The 16643-nt window shown below is 34.4% G+C and overlaps 3 protein-coding genes and 1 long non-coding RNA gene across 8 annotated transcripts; 3 read left to right on the top strand and 1 right to left on the bottom strand.

Annotated features, from left to right (window-relative positions):
* Positions 1-343: 343 nt before the first annotated feature.
* LOC149673764 (uncharacterized) lies at positions 344-2507 on the top strand. Of its 3 annotated transcripts, none has more exons than XR_016366914.1 (3): positions 344-846; positions 1213-1269; positions 1571-2507. It is a non-coding gene; the product is annotated as an uncharacterized LOC149673764 (long non-coding RNA). The 3 variants fall into 3 exon arrangements; XR_016366912.1 differs by lacking the exon at positions 344-846 and adding an exon at positions 858-1141; XR_016366913.1 differs by having other exon boundaries at positions 1213-2507.
* A 174-nt stretch (positions 2508-2681) lies between these two features.
* On the bottom strand, positions 2682-9797 carry Unc-76 (fasciculation and elongation protein Unc-76). Of its 2 annotated transcripts, none has more exons than XM_089839485.1 (7): positions 9383-9797; positions 8904-9012; positions 8588-8843; positions 8168-8424; positions 7998-8073; positions 7824-7889; positions 2682-3219 (listed from the first exon to the last, which is right to left on the bottom strand). In XM_089839485.1, exons 1-7 carry the CDS (start codon positions 9694-9696, stop codon positions 3203-3205), a joined length of 1095 nt encoding a protein of 364 aa, XP_089695611.1. In that variant the 5' UTR covers positions 9697-9797; the 3' UTR covers positions 2682-3202. The 2 variants fall into 2 exon arrangements, with proteins under 2 accessions (XP_089695611.1, XP_089695612.1); XM_089839486.1 differs by having other exon boundaries at positions 8168-8400; positions 9383-9791.
* Positions 9798-9864: 67 nt separating this feature from the next.
* LOC149673762 (palmitoyltransferase ZDHHC16) lies at positions 9865-13274 on the top strand. Of its 2 annotated transcripts, XR_016366910.1 has the most exons (14): positions 9865-10198; positions 10275-10466; positions 10543-10660; positions 10997-11068; positions 11351-11421; positions 11490-11732; positions 11792-11862; positions 11921-12031; positions 12117-12361; positions 12427-12451; positions 12524-12577; positions 12644-12721; positions 12800-12894; positions 12960-13274. XR_016366910.1 is itself a non-coding variant. In XM_089839487.1 (8 exons), exons 1-8 carry the CDS (start codon positions 10004-10006, stop codon positions 12027-12029), a joined length of 1071 nt encoding a protein of 356 aa, XP_089695613.1. In that variant the 5' UTR covers positions 9865-10003; the 3' UTR covers positions 12030-12082. The 2 variants fall into 2 exon arrangements, 1 of the variants encoding a protein (XP_089695613.1); XM_089839487.1 differs by lacking the exons at positions 12117-12361; positions 12427-12451; positions 12524-12577; ... (1 more) ...; positions 12800-12894; positions 12960-13274 and having other exon boundaries at positions 11921-12082.
* Positions 13275-14844: 1570 nt separating this feature from the next.
* Positions 14845-16131, top strand: LOC149673761 (uncharacterized). Its single transcript, XM_089839490.1, has 2 exons — positions 14845-15320; positions 15397-16131. The coding sequence occupies exons 1-2, from the start codon at positions 15289-15291 to the stop codon at positions 15845-15847; spliced, it is 483 nt and encodes a 160-aa protein (XP_089695616.1). The 5' UTR covers positions 14845-15288; the 3' UTR covers positions 15848-16131.
* Positions 16132-16643: the final 512 nt, after the last annotated feature.

Genomic DNA, 16643 nt, shown 5'->3' with positions numbered 1-16643 from the left:
GAACTTTGACCCCTGTCATAAAATGGGCCGGCTACTAGCAATTCTGGTAAGTAAAATATAATTTAATTTAATTTAGTTGTCACAAATTTAACTTTAAATTGTATAATGAGGTAACTTATTATTACTCTAGTATATTTTCAGGTGAATATTTGTTATCGGAAACTTGTGTGTGACATTTGTGAAAACGCAAATTTAAAGGTAGCGTCGGCGACGTTTATTACCGATCTAGAACGCTAGATGGCGCTCGCGTTGGGGGCGGTGGCCTAAAATTTGAAAAAGGACCATACCCTACGAGTGGATGAATCGCGTCACGTGACCTAAGTTAAAAATTAGTAAGTAATAATTAGTGTTGTTAACTCCTAAATCTCAATAAATGTTCACATCCTGAAAACCGAAATTTGTGACTATATAAGTGAAACATAAGTTCATAAGATATGTTCCATAAGTTTGTCACTGGTTACTGAGAGTTTGTCATGAAGTGACGTAGGTTATAGGTTCTCTTAGAGGGACCACTGCTTTTGGCTTTGTCAAAGGCTTAGTGCAGACTTAAAGGGACTGTAAAGAAGGCATCGGTGGGCGGGTAAAATTTATTTGAAAAACGTCAGAGGCACGTGACCAAGGAGAGGCGTGGTTCAAAGAAGCTTAGTTCGTTTTATTTAGAAAACCACCACTTCATGGAATTGGCGCTGCAATCTCGCGAAAAACAAGGACTATCTGTCCAGTTCCACTCCATGCGGAGTCTTTGTATCTTGGCATCACGTGATGTCTGTGACGTATTTCAAATAATTTTTACCCACCCGCCGATGCCTTCTTTGCAGTCCCTTTAACTCCTAAATCCCAATAGATGTTCGCATTGTGAAAATTTGTGACCATATAAGTGAAACGTAAGTTCATAAGATGTGTTCCATAAGTTTGTCACTGGTTACTGAGAGCTTGTCATGAAGTGACATAGGTTATAGGTTCTCTTAGAGCGATGACTGGTTTTGGAGCTGTCAAAGGCTTAGTACAGACTAAATAGGACCTAGATGGACTGCAAAACCGAGTGTAGTCACTTCTCGCGTCGTTCTCTCAATAAGTCTCTAGCATTACGAAGTATAGGTGATGTCACACTTATGGAACATACCTTAGAAACTTATGGATGGTGAAATAAATAATATTCACACAAAACACTTCTTTCTTTTTTTTTATTGATTTCTTTTTTATTCATTTTAGTGCAATAACCTTAATTCAAAGTTACCGGACAAAATTTTACATTGTTTTTATTTCAAGGTAAAATAATTTTTATTTTCATCTTAATTAAATTAAGCCAATTAATTATCTAAAAACATTAATTACAGGGGCTTGAGGGGCAAAAGGGTTTAATTTGTAGCTTTACATCATGATTCCATTCCACATTAGGGTGGGGGAGCTAGGGGATGAGTTAATTTTAATCTATATTAAATTAAACATTAATTAATTTGATCCTTGATATATATTTATATATATATTTATTTATTTATTTTTAAATCAGGAGAAAAAAAAACATTCTGAGCAAGAATTTGGTTTTACTAGAAACATTTTATCTTTTCAGATAAACATTCAACAGATTAAACATTTGACAGATCAAATTGAAATTATGCTTTGGTAAGTCTTAATTAAATTTAATTTTTTTCTCGGTGATCTTTGCACTTAAGTGTTGATTGGATGTTAGTGAAGAATTACGTTAATCTTGATTAATTTTGCTTTAGTGTTTAAATTTGTGTTTTTAATCACGTCGTCACGATAAAGTCCTAATTAATTTAAATTAAACCCAAAATTTCTCTTATTAATTAATTCTACATGGCACATTTTATATAAATTATTACCTATTTTACCTAAATTAACTTTAATTGTCCTAAATTATCCCCAAAATGGTTGTATATTGCAATGTATTTAGTTTTAAAAACATAACGAAATTTTACTTAGCCAAGGCTTAAGTTATTCAATTTCGCCTAGTCATTAGGCCTAATTTTCTTAAGCTTTGCCAATATGTTTAAAACTTTAAAACTAATACATTAAACCTTTTAAGGACCTAAATTAACTTTAATTGTCCTAAATTATCCCCAAAAATGGTTGTATATTGCAATGTATTTAGTTTTAAAACATAATAACGAAATTTTACTCAGCCAAGGCTTAAGTTATTCAATTTCGCCTAGTCATTAGGCCTAATTTTCTTAAGCCTTGTCAATACGTTACGTTTAAAACAAATACATTAAAAACCTTTTTCGGGAGGAATAAATTCATTTATTTTAACTAAAAACAGGTTAATTAATTCTTTAAACTTATAATTTATACATCAACACGATTATTCTTTTAAAAAATATCACATTTAAATTAGTTTTCCACTTAAAATTAAACTTTCTTAAAAGCGAGCGAGCTGCGTTAAATAGCTTGTAATAATTATAAATTTGGGACCTTAAACTATATCTTTTAAATATTTCAGGAACTAAAATATACTTTACTACACCTTTTAATTGAGAAAAAAAAAATAGCCAAGGCTTATTTATAAATTAAAATGTTTTTTTTTTTTTTTTTTTTTTTTAGCCAAGGCCTAATGAAAATATTCATCATTTTAAACCTTCAAAACTTACTTATTTCCGAAGTCAATTGTTCATTAGATATATTTTTTTTATCTTATTTATTGGTCACTAAAAGCTAAACCGTTGTTTTTTTTTTTTTTTTTAACTTTTAGTGTGTGTGATTTGGAAAATTTAATTTTTTCGCTTTGAACTACAACCTACGAGTATTTTAGTGTACAGATAATGTATTTTTAACTATTTACACCATTTTTAAAAAAATAATCCGCGGGGAAAAAGAAATATAAAAAGAAAAGAACTTTAATTTAAAATATAGTATAATTAATTAAAAATTAATTAATTAATAATAAATATGAGGCCCCCCTAATCATCATTAACATCAAAAACATTTTGTTCAAAGTGTGATTATACATTTGAGGCTTTAATATTTAATTTCTTTTTCATTTTGGAAAAGTTTTTTTTTTTTTGCTTTTTTTTTGTCGTAATATATATGTTTTAGAATAATTAATATATTTAAATTTTAAACTTTCTCTTTGAAAAATTATAGAATTAGGCATCATGACTTAGAAAATGCGAAAAACGGGTGTGTACTTAGTTCCAAGTTAAACTGAAGAAAAGACTTGATAATCCCTTTTGAAGCCAACCAATCAGGTAGGACATAAAACTAAATGAAAACCACAAGTGCTTTTTAATATTAAAAATTTCCCGCCTGATTATGCTCAGCCCCAAGTCTAGCATAAGCAGACTATATTTCATTCTATAAGACTTAAGCCTGCTTTGGCCCATTTTATCATTCTATAAAAATTAAGCCTACTTTGGCCTATTTTATCATTCTCAAAGACTTAAGCCTACTTTGGCCTATTTTATCATTCTAAAAGACTTAAGCCTACTTTGGCCTATTTTATCATTCTAAAAGACTTAAGCCTACTTTGGCCCATTTTATCATTCTATAAGACTTAAGCCTACTTTGGCCTATTTTATCATTCTAAAAGACTTAAGCCTACTTTGGCCTATTTTATCATTCTAAAAGACTTAAGCCTACTTTGGCCCATTTTATCATTCTATAAGACTTAAGCCTACTTTGGCCCATTTTATCATTCTAAAAGACTTAAGCCTACTTTGGCCCATTTTATCATTCTATAAGACTTAAGCCTACTTTGGCCTATTTTATCATTCTAAAAGACTTAAGCCTACTTTGGCCCATTTTATCATTCTAAAAGACTTAAGCCTACTTTGGCCTATTTTATCATTCTATAAGACTTAAGCCTACTTTGGCCCATTTTATCATTCTAAAAGACTTAAGCCTACTTTGGCCCATTTTATCATTCTAAAAGACTTAAGCCTACTTTGGCCTATTTTATCATTCTATAAGACTTAAGCCTACTTTGGCCCATTTTATCATTCTAAAAGACTTAAGCCTACTTTGGCCCATTTTATCATTCTATAAGACTTAAGCCTACTTTGGCCTATTTTATCATTCTATAAGACTTAAGCCTACTTTGGCCTATTTTATCATTCTAAAAGACTTAAGCCTACTTTGGCCCATTTTATCATTCTAAAAGACTTAAGCCTACTTTGGCCCATTTTATCATTCTAAAAGACTTAAGCCTACTTTGGCCCATTTTATCATTCTAAAAGACTTAAGCCTACTTTGGCCCATTTTATCATTCTATAAGACTTAAGCCTACTTTGGCCTATTTTATCATTCTATAAGACTTAAGCCTACTTTGGCCCATTTTATCATTCTAAAAGACTTAAGCCTACTTTGGCCCATTTTATCATTCTATAAGACTTAAGCCTACTTTGGCCTATTTTATCATTCTAAAAGACTTAAGCCTACTTTGGCCCATTTTATCATTCTAAAAGACTTAAGCCTACTTTGGCCCATTTTATCATTCTAAAAGACTTAAGCCTACTTTGGCCTATTTTATCATTCTATAAGACTTAAGCCTACTTTGGCCCATTTTATCATTCTAAAAGACTTAAGCCTACTTTGGCCCATTTTATCATTCTATAAGACTTAAGCCTACTTTGGCCTATTTTATCATTCTATAAGACTTAAGCCTACTTTGGCCCATTTTATCATTCTAAAAGACTTAAGCCTACTTTGGCCCATTTTATCATTCTATAAGACTTAAGCCTACTTTGGCCTATTTTATCATTCTAAAAGACTTAAGCCTACTTTGGCCCATTTTATCATTCTAAAAGACTTAAGCCTACTTTGGCCTATTTTATCATTCTATAAGACTTAAGCCTACTTTGGCCCATTTTATCATTCTCAAAGACTTAAGCCTACTTTGGCCTATTTTATCATTCTAAAAGACTTAAGCCTACTTTGGCCTATTTTATCATTCTAAAAGACTTAAGCCTACTTTGGCCCATTTTATCATTCTATAAGACTTAAGCCTACTTTGGCCTATTTTATCATTCTAAAAGACTTAAGCCTACTTTGGCCTATTTTATCATTCTAAAAGACTTAAGCCTACTTTGGCCCATTTTATCATTCTATAAGACTTAAGCCTACTTTGGCCCATTTTATCATTCTAAAAGACTTAAGCCTACTTTGGCCCATTTTATCATTCTATAAGACTTAAGCCTACTTTGGCCTATTTTATCATTCTAAAAGACTTAAGCCTACTTTGGCCCATTTTATCATTCTAAAAGACTTAAGCCTACTTTGGCCTATTTTATCATTCTATAAGACTTAAGCCTACTTTGGCCCATTTTATCATTCTAAAAGACTTAAGCCTACTTTGGCCCATTTTATCATTCTAAAAGACTTAAGCCTACTTTGGCCTATTTTATCATTCTATAAGACTTAAGCCTACTTTGGCCCATTTTATCATTCTAAAAGACTTAAGCCTACTTTGGCCCATTTTATCATTCTATAAGACTTAAGCCTACTTTGGCCTATTTTATCATTCTATAAGACTTAAGCCTACTTTGGCCTATTTTATCATTCTAAAAGACTTAAGCCTACTTTGGCCCATTTTATCATTCTAAAAGACTTAAGCCTACTTTGGCCCATTTTATCATTCTAAAAGACTTAAGCCTACTTTGGCCCATTTTATCATTCTAAAAGACTTAAGCCTACTTTGGCCCATTTTATCATTCTATAAGACTTAAGCCTACTTTGGCCTATTTTATCATTCTATAAGACTTAAGCCTACTTTGGCCCATTTTATCATTCTAAAAGACTTAAGCCTACTTTGGCCCATTTTATCATTCTATAAGACTTAAGCCTACTTTGGCCTATTTTATCATTCTAAAAGACTTAAGCCTACTTTGGCCCATTTTATCATTCTAAAAGACTTAAGCCTACTTTGGCCTATTTTATCATTCTATAAGACTTAAGCCTACTTTGGCCCATTTTATCATTCTAAAAGACTTAAGCCTACTTTGGCCCATTTTATCATTCTATAAGACTTAAGCCTACTTTGGCCTATTTTATCATTCTATAAGACTTAAGCCTACTTTGGCCCATTTTATCATTCTAAAAGACTTAAGCCTACTTTGGCCCATTTTATCATTCTATAAGACTTAAGCCTACTTTGGCCTATTTTATCATTCTAAAAGACTTAAGCCTACTTTGGCCCATTTTATCATTCTAAAAGACTTAAGCCTACTTTGGCCTATTTTATCATTCTATAAGACTTAAGCCTACTTTGGCCCATTTTATCATTCTAAAAGACTTAAGCCTACTTTGGCCCATTTTATCATTCTATAAGACTTAAGCCTACTTTGGCCTATTTTATCATTCTATAAGACTTAAGCCTACTTTGGCCCATTTTATCATTCTAAAAGACTTAAGCCTACTTTGGCCCATTTTATCATTCTATAAGACTTAAGCCTACTTTGGCCTATTTTATCATTCTAAAAGACTTAAGCCTACTTTGGCCCATTTTATCATTCTAAAAGACTTAAGCCTACTTTGGCCTATTTTATCATTCTATAAGACTTAAGCCTACTTTGGCCCATTTTATCATTCTAAAAGACTTAAGCCTACTTTGGCCCATTTTATCATTCTAAAAGACTTAAGCCTACTTTGGCCTATTTTATCATTCTATAAGACTTAAGCCTACTTTGGCCCATTTTATCATTCTAAAAGACTTAAGCCTACTTTGGCCCATTTTATCATTCTATAAGACTTAAGCCTACTTTGGCCTATTTTATCATTCTATAAGACTTAAGCCTACTTTGGCCTATTTTATCATTCTAAAAGACTTAAGCCTACTTTGGCCCATTTTATCATTCTAAAAGACTTAAGCCTACTTTGGCCCATTTTATCATTCTAAAAGACTTAAGCCTACTTTGGCCCATTTTATCATTCTAAAAGACTTAAGCCTACTTTGGCCCATTTTATCATTCTATAAGACTTAAGCCTACTTTGGCCTATTTTATCATTCTATAAGACTTAAGCCTACTTTGGCCCATTTTATCATTCTAAAAGACTTAAGCCTACTTTGGCCCATTTTATCATTCTATAAGACTTAAGCCTACTTTGGCCTATTTTATCATTCTAAAAGACTTAAGCCTACTTTGGCCCATTTTATCATTCTAAAAGACTTAAGCCTACTTTGGCCTATTTTATCATTCTATAAGACTTAAGCCTACTTTGGCCCATTTTATCATTCTAAAAGACTTAAGCCTACTTTGGCCCATTTTATCATTCTATAAGACTTAAGCCTACTTTGGCCTATTTTATCATTCTATAAGACTTAAGCCTACTTTGGCCCATTTTATCATTCTAAAAGACTTAAGCCTACTTTGGCCCATTTTATCATTCTATAAGACTTAAGCCTACTTTGGCCTATTTTATCATTCTAAAAGACTTAAGCCTACTTTGGCCCATTTTATCATTCTAAAAGACTTAAGCCTACTTTGGCCTATTTTATCATTCTATAAGACTTAAGCCTACTTTGGCCCATTTTATCATTCTAAAAGACTTAAGCCTACTTTGGCCCATTTTATCATTCTATAAGACTTAAGCCTACTTTGGCCTATTTTATCATTCTATAAGACTTAAGCCTACTTTGGCCCATTTTATCATTCTAAAAGACTTAAGCCTACTTTGGCCCATTTTATCATTCTATAAGACTTAAGCCTACTTTGGCCTATTTTATCATTCTAAAAGACTTAAGCCTACTTTGGCCCATTTTATCATTCTATAAGACTTAAGCCTACTTTGGCCTATTTTATCATTCTATAAGACTTAAGCCTACTTTGGCCTATTTTAAACTTTTTAAATATATTTTTTTTTGGACTTACCTTTGAGTATGTAGTCTGTTAGAAGCGTGGGTACAGTGGGGCTATCCTCATTGATGGCTTGAAGGACTGTAAAATACACCATGTTTCATTTGTAAGTACAATTTTTAAGCTTAATTAATTAATAGTTAGGCCTAATCTGCCATAACCAAAGGCCAAGGCCTAGGTAAAATTTACTTTTAATGAGAATTTGTAAGGTTGGGTTATCAGCAGGTCCATGTTCCACGCTGTATGGGATCACTGTGGTCAGATACTATAAACAAAATTACAAATTAAGTTACCAAGGCTTAAGTTACCAAGGCACAAATTGAGTTACCAAGGCTTAAGTAAAAAAATTCAAATATTACCTTAGCTTCTGGTACTCCCATATTCTTTCTCCTTTTCTTCTCCACATTCTGCTGCCTCCTTTTATTCTGCACGCTGAGCAGCAACGAAATGAATGAATTCTTCAGTTCCTTCTCGTACTCCAGTTCATCCCTCAATGCCAATTCGGAGATGAGTGTCTCTGAATTATCTCTAATCATTCTTTCCAATTCGAGATACAACTCGTTTAATTGGGACACCGACAATGTTTTTAGTTCTGAAGCGAGGAAAAATTTCATTTCTAAAAGAAACACAAAACCAAGTTTTGCAAAAAAAAAAAAGGAAAAAAAGAGACAAGACAGGATCAACCACCAAGGAAAAGACAATCTAAAAAGGTGCAGGTGCCAAGGTTTTGTGCTGAAAAAATAGACCAAAAAAACAAAAGAGGGGTTTTTTGAACTCACTTTCTTCGTAAAACATGGATTTAATTGAAGATTTCTTGGATTCAAGAGCATCTGGTGTTTTTTCAAGACTAGTTTGACCTTCAGCTACGGGTGACTCTTGTTGCTGCATTATCTCATCTATTTCTTCAAGTACTTGTTCAGCAGTGAAGACAGGCTCTTGTTGCAGACTTGAAATGATCAATGAATGCATATCCAAGTCTTTGGCCAATTCCTCTTCCTCTAGTGCGTCAATTTCAGCATTTTGCTTGGCCTGTTGCTAAATATGTCAAAGTCTACGTGAGTTTTAAACTTTTATCTATCAAGTCACAGTTTGTACCATTTTTTGGTTGAGATTTAAAGCATTTATGTGCAGCTTTCTAGCGTATGATTTTGACCAATCAATTGGGAGGATGTTGCCAAAATTCCCCGTAATTGTCCACCACATTCTATGGAAATATTATTAATACAAGTATACTCTGTGTATTCACTCCTGCAACAAATGTTTTCTCTTATATACTCTTAATAATACCCTCAGGAAAACATACTGACAACATTACTGTTATACAATCTGAACCACCACACAATTTATTAGCTCTTATCATCACTATAGTTATATACTCCCAATATTGACTCCTGTTTAGATCAAAGGCATCGGTATGTTTGTTGTTCCCACCCCACCCAGGCGGGTTCATAGGCGTTGGCTCTCATTGGGAGTCAAAAAAAGTGACAGCTGGATTTAAGCCTTGGTTTGTTTATCGTAGGCCAAATTGGTCTATTATCATTTCCAAGGTTATATAAACGTAATTTCAGGCTTACTGGCATTCGTTCATGATTTCCTCTTGGGTTCTGACTTGAACTGGGGCGATTTTGTCCACTTTTTCTTCGTAATTGTAGAAGCATTTTGTTATTTTTTCGTCGAACGTGTTGACCAAGTCTTCGAGCGAGTTCGAGAATGTTTCCGTGAAGTTTGCCGCGAACGAATTATCATTGTTGGTCTCTGGGCTCGAAAAAGAGTCATTGTTCGAATTTTCAAAGTCTTCGGAGTTTTGAAAATCTCCAAAATCAAAATCCTCGGCTTCGGTTTTGGCCAAAGGTGCGGAAACGGTCAATTCGGACATTTTCTCGAACATAGCTGCGTTTCCCGACTTTACTTTCCCCGAACCGAAACCCCGCTGACAAGATGACGGACTTCAATCTAATCGTAGGGCTCGGCTCCCCGGAAAATGACGTCATCGGCATTGCTCACTCCGCACATAGCCCGCTCCGGAGTCCGGAAAATTGTTTCATGTCCATTTTCTCCAATGTTTGTGTTCAGTCCGGTTTCGCTATCTGAAAATTCGTCTGCTCTGTGATCCTCTACTCGCGTTACGTTTCAAATGAATGCCGGTAACGTGTGGGCGGGTTTACCGCTTTAAAGTTAAGTTAAATTAATTATAAATGGCGCGAATTCGATTAACTTTGAATAAATTACGTCGAAGAGTCGTAAGCGGACTAATTGTGAAGCTTCGGGTAGCGAAAACATTATTTTTAAGCCTTTGTTACAACGATTTCTTCAGTAAACACTATGCCTTGGATACTTGCGTTGAACCCATGTTCTGGTTCGTGGACCATTTCACCAAAATTATGGGACCGGTAAGAGTTATAACTCCTTGAACGTCGTTGTAAAATTAATTACAAGGGCTAATATTATCATTAATTACTATTGAAGATCTTTGTCTTGTTGGTTCAACTCTTGACCCTGTCAATTGTAGCCATAGCTTACTTCTTAGGGTTACCATATTGGATCCATCATAGTTGGTTCATAACCGCTATCGCAGTTCCAATTGGTCATTGGTTACTTATTAACGTTAATTTTCATTACTACATGGCATATGTCACAAATCCCGGAGTACCTCCGGCGGTAAATTAACCTAATTACAGTAGTTTTAAGTTAATAACCCACTCTAAAGTGTACTTTTATGGTCATGACTTAATAGGGGGGTCTAATTCTTGAAGCGGTCTCTATTTGCAAAAAATGTATTTCACCCAAACCTCATAGAACGCATCATTGTAGCGTATGTGATAAGTGTATTTTGAAAATGGATCATCATTGCCGTATCCCTTAAAATATTACTAAATAAGCACTATAGATGGTTTACACATATGGAGGATTCATACCATTGACACCTCCAGGTGTAAATGGTATGAATCCTCCACGTGTGTAAACTATAGTTTTCACTAAAGGTCCAAGGGCCTACAGAAAATTCCCTTGTCAGGCCTTCTGTGAGTCAACTTTGTCAGGTACTGAGTGAAACTGAACTGCTAGCCTTTTTCTCCTCAATCTCTTGACTCACCAATGGCCTGGCAACACTGAGGGAACGGAAAAAAACCCTTTAGTGGAAACCATGTATTTAATACTTAATTATCTTCCTTAACTATAACTAACATCAGCTTGGCTCAATACTTGTATTGGCCATTATAATCACCGTTATTTTTTTATGTACTGTGTTTACACGGAACTAGGTATTATATTTTTAAAGTATTGATAAAATAGAAAAATTAGGCTTAGCAGTGCATTATCACGCATTTAGTGTGACGTCATAGAACCAAACGGTACCAAACATGGCCGCCCACTGCCAAAGCTAAGCCATGGCTTAAGGCACTGTCACAACTGAGATAACTCTATAACATACTTGAAATTCCCGTGGCATAGATATCATAAATATAAGGCTTTGTTAAGCCTAATTGGTCTAAAAAATCTGCGTTTATGTTTAACATTTAATCCAAAATATTAAAAACTTGCAGGAGCCTTTTTCATACTCCTTTTTGGAGCTAAGATAGCTTATGATCACGTGTTTTTAGACCCAATTATTTTGGTAATTAATTTAATTAATTTTTCACGAACCCTAATTAAAGTTAATTATCAATTCAATCCTAATATTAGTCCTCTGATAATCAAAACAACTCCACTACACCACAGAGGAAAGTTGACTATTTTACTTTCATTGACCCTTACGGGACGTTTTACCATTCATGTTTGGTTTACGCGGCATTCATATGTATCGGTGTATTTACTGTATTGGGTGTGCTTACTATATGGCATGCCAGACTCATATCAAACGGAGAAACGAGTGTAGAAGCTCATATAAATAAGAAAGAACGTTTAAGTTACGCCAAACAAGGAAAAGTATTGAAAATATGCCTATTTTTCATCTACTAGTTATTAAAACATATTTTAATGATTAGATTTACGTCAACCCTTATGATTTTGGGTGGAAATACAACTGGAAAATATTTTTAGGGCTAACTAACAATAGGTATTACATTTTTTGGTGTGTGTTTTGATTCTTTTGGCCTAATTTGACCTATTTTAAGAGGTTGGAGACATATTCTATTACCATCAGCTCATGAACCAGATCACGATGGGTTGCATTGGCACACAAAAACTGTCGATCATAATATATTTAATAATTTTCAAAAATAATTGTAAATTGTTTTTTTTTTACGAATAAATAAATAAATAAATAAATAAATAAATTATCTGAAAAAATATTGTTTAAATTTAATTCAGTTCGCAAACGCGGGAAACAGATGGCAAAGTGTTCTTAACTTATCTCTGACTTGGCGAAATAAAATGGGTCAATAACTTCAAGGGCCAATTTGTAGACGCGCAGCTGCTTAGACCTCGCTTGAGAAATACCCCCTACATTCTAGAATTTCTTATCAACACAAACGCTTTTACATTTATTGAGTTTTAATCAAGATTAGTTTGATTAAAGTAATTAGGATGCCGCTCAGAATTATGGTTACTTATTGGTAAGGTTTAATTTTAATTAAATTTTATTAATTCAAAAATATGATACTATTTTGAATTTAACCAGTGGAGCCTGAGGGTACGAGCCTAAGGTATTTAGTTAATTATACTTTAATTAGGAATGATTAGAATTAAATGGGAATATTTTGTTTTATTATTTATAGTTCCGCAAACTTAAGGCGGAACTTGATAAGGTTTTTCCAGGGAAACTCGAATTTGTACGTGGGAGATATGTGGAATTTAATTAAGCTTTAATTAACATTAAATAATAATTAATTAATTAGACGGGTATCCCTACTAAAACCACGACAGGATGGTTGGAAGTTGAACTAGAAGATGGTACTATAGTTCACTCCAAAAAGGTTATATAATTATTTTATGGTATTTTAATTACCATTATCTTAATTAATCGTAATTAAGTTTAATTTGATTAATTTTAGAATGGGGATGGGTATATTGACACCCCAGCCAAGATGAATAAAATCATTTCTGGCATCAAAGAGGCGTTGGAAGAGAAATGATTAAGTTCATTAACGTAATCATATGTTTAATTAATTTTTCCATGGAAAGATAATTAATTTCTGTCTGTAATTCATTTAGCATGGTCTAAATTGAAGCCGATTTCGTTTAAATTTAGAACGACAACCTATTGACTTTTGAATGAAAGTGTGAAATTAAAATAATTAAATGTAATTTTGCTCTTGAAGTGTTTAAAGTCAAAGATTTATGTTTTAATTTGGAAGAAAACGTCTCATTTAGACTATATATTCAGCTTAGTAAATTTATTGCTTAGATAATCATTAACATTAATTAATCATAATTAAAAATTTGAATTGTTTGTATAAAAGCAGCTAGGGGTAAAACCCTTTGATTGTAAACCACCATATTGTTAAATAAAAGCATATTGAAACCTTCTAGGCGTTAATATATTATTATATTTAAATTAAAACCCATTGAAGTGTCACTTAGTAGAAGACCCCCTGAAAAAAACGCTGTGGTAATAAAAAAATTGAAGAATTTTGTGTTCGTTTTTTATTAGGGGTTGGTCATTCAGAAAAATTATTTAAAACAGAAACATTTAATCCGGAAATAAAATTAAAAAAAAAAAAATAGTTCAAAGTGCAAACAGGGTACGGAAGACAATTTAGGTATATTCTCTTTTCGTTTTGAGGCCTAATTGCAAATATTCTTCAAGCATCAGGGAATAGAATGTTCATTGGATGTTTAGCATAGCTGAAGTGTTTCTCATTCCGTAAGAATATATAAAGATTCTTGGAGAAGGAAGAAACTCCCAAAGATCTCGGTTTTGTCCCCCCCCCCTCAACCATTTGCTTTTATTGTTTACCAACGTCATGCTCGTGGCACGCGCTAGTAAAATTTACGCGCAATATTCTTCACGCTTTTACGTCATTGTGAATTCACGAGGAATGCTGGTAAGTTTTTGCTTTACATTTCGAACTTCGAAGATCTCTGTTAGTTTTCGTCCAATTTTGACCTAGCTTGTCGCGTTTTAAAGATCTAATCTTCCCTTTCATAAAAATTACCCCTACCTAAAGTACTGGAAACCCTATTATTTCATTTCCATGTATTTCCACGACTATGTGTGGATATATTGTCAAGAAGCGATATCTAGTTTACTAGGGAGAAGGTATGAGATGCTTAAGTATTTCGCGAGCCATATTCCCAGTCCCCCTTCCAAAATATAAAGGGGGGACGTAAAAGGAGGCCGGGCTATTTCGCTACACTCTCCTCAGTCGGAAAATACAAAGTAATTTTCGTCATTCGCGTCGCGCTGACGTGAGTTTTTAAGAACCAATGAGATGATGGTTGTAATTTAGAGGCGGGATTAACACCGGATCTACGCTATACGTTTGGACTGGAGATAAAGCTAGAAATGGGGCGGATAAACTAGATATCTCTTCTTGATAATGTCTCGAAACTTCTTAGACCCATAACTTTGTCAAATTTGGTCGGATTTTGAGCCAGTTGGTGGCGTTTTAAAGCTCGTATCTTACATAAAGGCCTCCCAATTAAATTACTCGAAACCTCATTATAATTCCACTTAATTTCGCGGTCGAATTGAACAAAGACTGGTATTTTTTATGTGAAAGGTATAAATATATATATTTATATTCTACCGTGTGGAAAGAGCTCGGTGGAATTTGATATTCGGAATTTTATGTTGGATAAGATGAGATGGCGTGTTTGGGACGGTTCCCTCTTGACTCCTCTATGGTATTTCTTAGTAAAAAGGAATTCGAACCATCTTAAAATTCTCGAGTTTAGCGTCGCTCCGCAAACCGAAATCGTTTCCGAAGAACGTCGAATTTTCCGAGAGCTCGCTAGTCTAGAGTCGATAAAGATCGAGTGGAGAAGACAATCTCTTCCCAACTTTGCCGTTTTCTAGAGATACGCAAGGAGTAGTATATCGGGCCCACACCACACCCCATGGGTGTGGTGTGGGCCCGATATACTACTCCTTGAGATACTCGACCAAATGCGTTATGGTTTGGCTGTTTTGCAGCGCGAGAATCAAGCTGGATTCAAAACTTTGCTAAGATAGACCTAGTTCTTCCTGACTTGGTTGATATCGACTTTGGCCTCTCTGGCAGGCATTCTTCGCGGGCCGAAACTAGAGGAATTCCACAGCAATAATAGACGAACTGCTAAGACTCGCTTCGGCTTCCCGAAAGGAGAGAAATGCTGGGGCAAAGATGGGCGGAGTACGTAAGGGTGGGCCAAACTTTATATATATAAAAGGATGCCGAAGAATTTGGGTAGAAATCTCGGAGATCCTAGCTCTTAGAGACTGGCTAGGCATGATCCCCAAATATTCTCTCCTTCCGCGGATCAGTTTTATTTGGTCCGAAACCTTGGTCCCGTTAAGACGCCGCCGACCTTTTGGTTTCTCCTAATAAACAGCTTAAATATGGATACGCGAACTAATCCTAAAGATCTACCGTAAGTTCGTTCTCAAACCATATTCATTCGCTTTTGATTTTACACGCTAAGCCTTTGTGGGCTATAATCAATTTAGGGAAGAAAAAACTGTTGTGACTAATGAAACGTGCTCCAAAATCCCTCGAAATGATGAAAACTATATTCCCTTGCGTCAAAGAAACTTGCCAGCCTCTTTCTGGAAGGAACCTAACACTAATTCAACCAGAAACACTGATCACGGTGTAATCAAGCGTGATTTTTCGGGGTTTGAATTTCGCGCGCTTTCCCAGGAAGAGTTCCTATTGGCCATTGCTAGGGAACGCGAAAAAAGGCGCGCTTTACATCATGGATTGATGTTGGAAAATCAATTGCGTGGTTTTACTAACAAAAATATGGACTCAAATGGTATTAATACTAATGTAAATTATTGTTCACAGTGTCCCCAATGTCGGGATGCTATGATAAGATATAATTCTCCTAGTTATGTTGACCATATTAGACCCGCAGTTAGACTTGTCAGATTTCGATTTCACCCTTACTTCTGTTAATGCATGTCCAAAAATGTTTCTTAACAAAAATTGTGTATTGTATGTAAAACAGAGTAAAACTAACTTTTACTGAATACATTTTCACGTATTAATTGTATTTCGTGTAATTAACAATAAAAAATTGTATATGTAAAATAACACGTTAATAATCTTCTCATTTTTCCGTAGGTTTATTATGAAGAACTCTAAAAAATACTCCTGTCTGCCTTGTCGTGGGCAACTGCGCAACTCCCTCCGACGGTATACTATTTGATACATACGCTGTTACAGCTTTGGCTGTCAGCACGCGCAAAGCTAGGTCTCTATGTAAAACCAGAAGTATATAATACTTCTCTTCGAGAGAAGTGTACAAGCACAAAGCGGGGTAAGTGTAACGTCACTCATCCCAACAACGGAACATTTAGAGCAAGGTTACTAAACCGAATCACATACACGATAAATAGTTCCCTCATCATTACTCTATTAGCGTTTAAATATTTGGCAAGACGCGCTTGTGCATTTTTGTCCCACGTCAAGACAATCAAGGTTTGTGGGATGATTGCTGGGGATTTAGTGCCAAACAATTATAGAATTCACCTTACGGTGCGATGCCCATTTGTAGTTTGATGAGCGGGAAAGCAAACTAAAAGGGTGAGCTTGGGAAGAATGACGTTACATAGCTAAAGCATTAAGAGGATACAGAGTGGCATCCTTCTTCTATTATCCCCTTCTGGTAAAACATAGCTTTGCGCGTGCTGACAAGAACCGAAGAAATTCTCATTCTCAGTATAAAAAACTCGAGATAATAAATTGTACA

Source organism: Phalangium opilio, unplaced genomic scaffold (assembly GCF_054372755.1).
Source record: "Phalangium opilio isolate 3A_F unplaced genomic scaffold, DU_Popi_V2 ptg000048l_1, whole genome shotgun sequence".
Taxonomy (NCBI): Eukaryota; Metazoa; Arthropoda; class Arachnida; order Opiliones; family Phalangiidae; genus Phalangium; species Phalangium opilio.
Note: the sequence above shows the minus strand (reverse complement) of the source record. Positions and strands in the feature narration are given on the sequence as shown.